Genomic DNA, 5,542 nt, shown 5'->3' with positions numbered 1-5,542 from the left:
CCTTCACATCTCCATGGGCTGGCCGAACCTCCCTATAATCATACCTATCATGCACCTTCAAGATCAACACCACTCTTAGGAGGATCTTGCTCACACACCTTCATAGCTTCCGCACCACTTTTCTTACATGATTCAAGAAGACCTTCATGAAATGCCATCACCTTTAAGGTGGGAGACGCCTAATCATGTCGACACTCAAAGCTGGCGACGCCCAAAGCTGGCGACACCCAAGGCAGTTAACATACTAACTTTCCTCCTTGGAGCCCCTTGATGGGTCCCATCGTATGTTTGACCTTGGTCAACGCCCAAGGATGGGTCGGTACAATTCTTGTACTACCGGAATTTCGAAAGGCCGAATAGTCGATAAGATCGAATGAACGTGGAAGCATAGGATAAACCGCGATTAACCATAATTAAGCAGTTTAACCGTAAACCATGATTGAATCACAAATGGACCTTTGCCTGAGCCCAAAAGAAAGTCCATAACAACTAAACCCCAACACAAGGTTATAAATATCATAAGGGACCTGTGCGAGAGGTAATCTTCTAATCCCTAGTTTATCCACATATTATACTCAGACTGACTTGAGCGTCGGAGCACCTTCGTAGGTACCCCACCCCGCCGTTCTTGGAGGACTTGTCAGACGGAGACGCCGAATACAGGAGCTGCAAGGACGAGAAGACGGAAGCTACAAGAGTCATTCTGAGAGGTACCCGACCTTGTAAGAACATTTTTGGCGCCCACCGTGGGTCCGGGAAGAAACCCCTTTAGAGTGACCACATGGTAACAAAAAAAAACATGACGGGAAATGAGAGGAATGTGCACGTAGGAGAGACCAGTCAACCAGATCCCATGGCAATGATTTTGCAAATGAGGAAGGAGATGGATGTTTTGAAGAAGAAGAATGAAGAAGAGGTTCAGCTATGAGGAGAGAAAACGAAGAAGAGTTGGCGACGTTAAGAAGAGAGAATACACGGATGAAGCAGAAACTCAATGAACCAACAGTTCAAGACACTATAGAAGGGGAACATCCTCCGACTAAGAGCACTCATCTTAGAACCGAGCCGACAGTTCCCATCTAGAGAATACCCGGTTAATTTCAGTGAGCAGTTTGGGAGCAGTTTCTCGACAAAGTCCTTTTGTGGAGTCCATTATGGAAGTGCCCTTGTCGAGTACCTGGAAGAATCCAGCTCTTGACAAATATGATGGAACAACTGACCTTGATGAGCATGTAGATGCGTATGTAACACAAGTCAGCTTATACACCGTCGAAGATGCACTGTTATGCCGAGTATTTCTAACCTCCCTCAAGGGAGCTTCTTTGAGTTGGTTTACTCGATTACCAACGCACTCCATTGACTGTTTTGACACTTTGGTCAAGAAGTTTGGTGCACAGTTTGCTACAAGTCGCCACCACCACCTCACATCCATCGCTTTAGTTAATATTCGGCAAGCAAAAACGGAGTCATTGCGAACTTGTATGGAAAGGTTTGGCAAGATAGCGTTGAACATACGCAATCTAAGTCCTGAGTTAGCCATGCATCACATGGTAACCGCTCTCAATCCTGGTCCGTTCTCGGATAGCTTGTGTAAGAAACCAGTTATGAATCTGGATGAGTTACGACAGAGAGCAACCAAATTTATGCAACTAGAAGAATTGAGGGAATTTTGCGCCAAGACTCGAGTGCCTGAAGAAGCTGAAAAAAAAGTTGATAAGAACTGACCCATGACATCCGCAAGGCCGAGAGAATTCCCTAAACCGGCACGATTTACTCGTTACACTCCCTTGACGACCGACAGGTCGAGGATCCTGGAGGAAGCTCTCAGTGTCGACCTCTTGACAACGTTGAAAAAACTAACACGCCTTCGAATGCATATCAAACTAAGCATTGCCGCTATCACTGAAATTTTGGTCATACTACGGAGGACTGCTGGACCTTGAAAAATAAGATCGAAGAGCTTGTACAAGCGGGCCATCTTTGTCACTTTGTGCAGGGTAATCAAGAGGACAGAAGACCAAGGGTTGATGAAAGGAGGACAAATCACCGAGAGAACAGAAGAAGGGATGGCTGAGAAGACAGGGAACCACACGATCGCCGAGAGGGCAGACCTGTGCGTGGCGTAATTAACACCATCGCAGGAGGCTTTGCTGGAGGAGGGACGACATACTCATCCCGAAAGAGACACCTTAGAGCCATTAGCTCCGTGTACTCCATCCATAGGTTCCCGAGAAGAAGCATGTCGCCTATTCTTTTCACTGATGATGACTTTAAAATTATTGATACAAGACATGATGATCCTATGGTGGTGACCATTGAAGTAACCAATTTTGTAATCATGAAAACGTTGATAGACCAAGGGAGCTTTGTGGATATCCTTTACTGGAAAACCTTCAAGAAAATGGGTTTACCCTTAGATACGATGGTGTATTTCAATGAGCAAATAGTCGGATTCTCGGGGGAGAGAGGAGACACTCGAGGATACATTGATCTAGACACGAAATTTGGTGAAGGCAATGAATGCTGCAAAACTATAAGAGTCAGATATCTACTGGTGGATGCAAAATCCTCGTATAACATTCTTCTAGGAAGGCCATCCCTCAACAAGTTAGGGGCAATAGTGTCAACTCCTCATCTCGCCATGAAATTCCCTTCGGATTGTAAAAGCCGAAGTAAGAATGTTGTGACACTCCATTCAGACCAAAAAACAGCTAAGGAATGTTACGCCGCTAGTCTGAGAATTCTCCCTCGGCACCAAGCCGAAGGCTGAAAGTCCACCAAGCTGCGACCTTGCATGATTTTGGTCCCAGGCCCAATGATGAACCACATGTAGAACCAAAAGAGTAGACTGTCTTATGGCATCTTGGTAAACCGAGCCAAAATACCAGGCTAGGTTCCACCATTGGAGAAAAAGATCAAGGGATAATCACAAGGATTTTGGCCAAGAATTCAGATTTATTTGCCTGGACGACTGCCGACATGCTGGAAATAGATCCCAAGATTATTTCACATAAGCTCTCAGTCTGTAAAGAGGCAAGGCCGATAGCTCATAATAAAAGAAGGTTAGTAGGAGAAAAAAGGAAGATTACGGAAGAAGAGTTGCACAAGCTTCTGGAGGCAAGATTTATCCGAGAAATACACTGCACTACTTGGTTAGCAAATATAGTGTTGGTCCAGAAGAAGAGTGGGAAATAGCAGATGTGTACCGATTATACTAATCTTAACAGGGCCTGCACAAAAGACGCATACCCCCTACCCAGTATTGACCGACTAGTAGATGGAGCAGCCGGACACAAAGTGTTAGGTTTCCTTGACGCGTATTCTGGGTACAATCAAATACCCATGTATCCGACAGACCGGGGGAAAACAACCTTCTAAACCGAAAAGGCAAATTTTTGCTATGAAGTCATGCCTTTCGGATTAAAAAATGCGGGTGCAACTTATCAGAGATTGATAGACCGGATGTTCCGAGAGCAGATAGGAAGAATGGTGGAAGTTTATGTTGATGATGTGATCATGAAGTTTGATAGTGTTCAACAACACACTATAGATTTGGCCGAGGTTTTTGATCGGTTAAGACGATATGACATGCGTCTTAACCCTTAAAAGTGCGTGTTCGATGTGGAAGGTGGAAAATTTTTAGGGTTCATGCTAACTAGCCGGGGCATTGAAGCAAACCCAGATAAATGTCAAGCCTTGGAAAATATGAGAAGCCCGCAAGACCTGAAAGAAGTACAACGACTGGTGGGGAGGCTAACATCGATGTCCAGATTCATGGAAAGATTAGCAAATAAGATAATGCCAATCCTTAAGCTCATGAAGAAGGCCGAAAAGTTTTCGTGGAATGCAACATGTGAGGAGGCCTTTTCGGCTGTCAAACAAGCCTTATCCCAACCTCCAATATTAAGCAAACCGATCTCTGGGGTACCTTTGTTGGTCTACCTGGCCGTATCATCGGAAGTCGTGAGTGCCGCTCTTGTCCAAGGAAAAACTGATAAAAAAACCTGTCTATTTCGTTAGCCGAGTATTTCAAGACGCCGAGACTAGATACCAAATGATCGAAAAAGTAGCTCTAACCCTCGTGCTTGCATCGAGAAGGTTGCGACCATATTTTGAAAGTCATGAGATCATAGTACAAACAGACTGTCCTATAAGCAAAGTATTGAGGAAACTCGAGTTGGCAGGCCGAATGATCGGGTGGTCCATACAGTTATCTGAGTTTGGAATTAAGTATGAACCTAGAGGGCCTATAAAATCACAAAGTCTAGTTGACTTTACTTCAGAGCTACAAGGCAGTTTGGAACCAGATGCAACATGGATTCTTTATGTGGATGGATCTTCCAGTAAAGGTGGAGGAGGAGCAGGAGTTGTCTTGGAAGGACCAGGAAGCCTCTGCATAGAACAATCGCTACGATTTGACTTCAAAGCATCCAACAACCAGGCCGAGTACGAAGCGCTCATAGCTGGTTTACTACTTGCCAAAGACATGGGAGCTCGAAAATTCGAATGCAAGATTGATTCACAATTGACAGTCGGTCATATAAATGGAGAGTACCAAGTGAAGGACTCACTGCTGTTAAAGTATTACCACCGAGTGGTGGACATCTTGGCAAAGTTCGAAAGCGTCACGATATGCCACATAAAGCGAGAAGATAACTCTCGAGCTGACATGTTATCAAAGTTGGTCAATAATAAGCAGAAAGGTCGACATGACACCGTCATACGAAAAACCTCGTTCGCTTCGACGGTAACAATGGAGGAATGCATGACAACGGATAGAGAGGATGTCTATTGGATTTCTGAAATTAAGAACGTTCTGGAAGGCCGGGAAGCCGGGAAAGAATGTAGCGACCTCGCTATGAGAAAAAAGGCTTCTCGATTCGTTTTAGTAGGTGATGACCTATACAAGAGAGGATACTCTACTCCGCTGCTTAAATGTGTATCAAAGACCGACGCCGAGTACATTTTAAAAGAGTTACACCATGGTGCGTGTGGACTACATTCAGGAGCACGAACAATGGCAACAATAGTACTTAGGGTCGGGTACTATTGGCCTACCCTAAGAGTCGATTGCGCTGATTTCGTCAAAAAATGTCAAAATTTCCAGGAACATGGTTCCCTCATACATCTTCATCCTCACGACTTACAAAACATCAACTCTCCATGGCCGTTTGCCTTATGGGGAATGGATATAGTTGGCCCTTTCCCCCAACTGACAGGGCAAAGAAAGTTCTTACTAGTAGCAGTAGACTACTTCACCAATTGGATTGAAGCGGAACCTCTTGCAAAAATCACTGTCGGACAGATCCAAGGCTTTTTATGGAAAAGTATAGTGTGCCGTTTTGGCATCCCACACACTATCATCACTGATAATGGAAGGCAGTTTACAAACAGAAAGTTGGCAGAATTGTACACAAGTCTGGGAATCCCACACAAGACAAGCATAGTAGAACATCCACAGACTAACAGACAAGTTGAGTCTGCAAACAAGGTTATCCTTACAGAGTTGAAGAAGAGACTGGGTAGCACAAAGGGGAAATAG

At 44.6% G+C, this 5,542-nt stretch overlaps 3 protein-coding genes across 3 annotated transcripts; all 3 read left to right on the top strand.

The window, feature by feature from the left end:
* Positions 1-1,154: 1,154 nt before the first annotated feature.
* LOC137822116 (uncharacterized) lies at positions 1,155-1,724 on the top strand. The gene has a single exon (XM_068627018.1). It carries the CDS (start codon positions 1,155-1,157, stop codon positions 1,722-1,724), a length of 570 nt encoding a protein of 189 aa, XP_068483119.1.
* A 515-nt stretch (positions 1,725-2,239) lies between these two features.
* On the top strand, positions 2,240-2,770 carry LOC137822115 (uncharacterized). The gene has a single exon (XM_068627017.1). The coding sequence runs from the start codon at positions 2,240-2,242 to the stop codon at positions 2,768-2,770; it is 531 nt and encodes a 176-aa protein (XP_068483118.1).
* Positions 2,771-4,054: 1,284 nt separating this feature from the next.
* Positions 4,055-5,542, top strand: LOC137822114 (uncharacterized). Its single transcript, XM_068627016.1, has one exon. The coding sequence runs from the start codon at positions 4,055-4,057 to the stop codon at positions 5,540-5,542; it is 1,488 nt and encodes a 495-aa protein (XP_068483117.1).

The sequence above is a fragment of the Phaseolus vulgaris genome, chromosome 9 (genome assembly GCF_000499845.2).
Source record: "Phaseolus vulgaris cultivar G19833 chromosome 9, P. vulgaris v2.0, whole genome shotgun sequence".
Taxonomy (NCBI): Eukaryota; Viridiplantae; Streptophyta; class Magnoliopsida; order Fabales; family Fabaceae; genus Phaseolus; species Phaseolus vulgaris.
Note: the sequence above shows the minus strand (reverse complement) of the source record. Positions and strands in the feature narration are given on the sequence as shown.

Excerpts from the sequence above, each read along its gene's own strand:
- LOC137822116 (XM_068627018.1), top strand. The coding sequence starts at position 1,155 with ATGGAAGTGCCCTTGTCGAGTACCTGGAAGAATCCAGCTCTTGACAAA.
- LOC137822115 (XM_068627017.1), top strand. The coding sequence starts at position 2,240 with ATGTCGCCTATTCTTTTCACTGATGATGACTTTAAAATTATTGATACA.
- LOC137822114 (XM_068627016.1), top strand. The coding sequence starts at position 4,055 with ATGATCGAAAAAGTAGCTCTAACCCTCGTGCTTGCATCGAGAAGGTTG.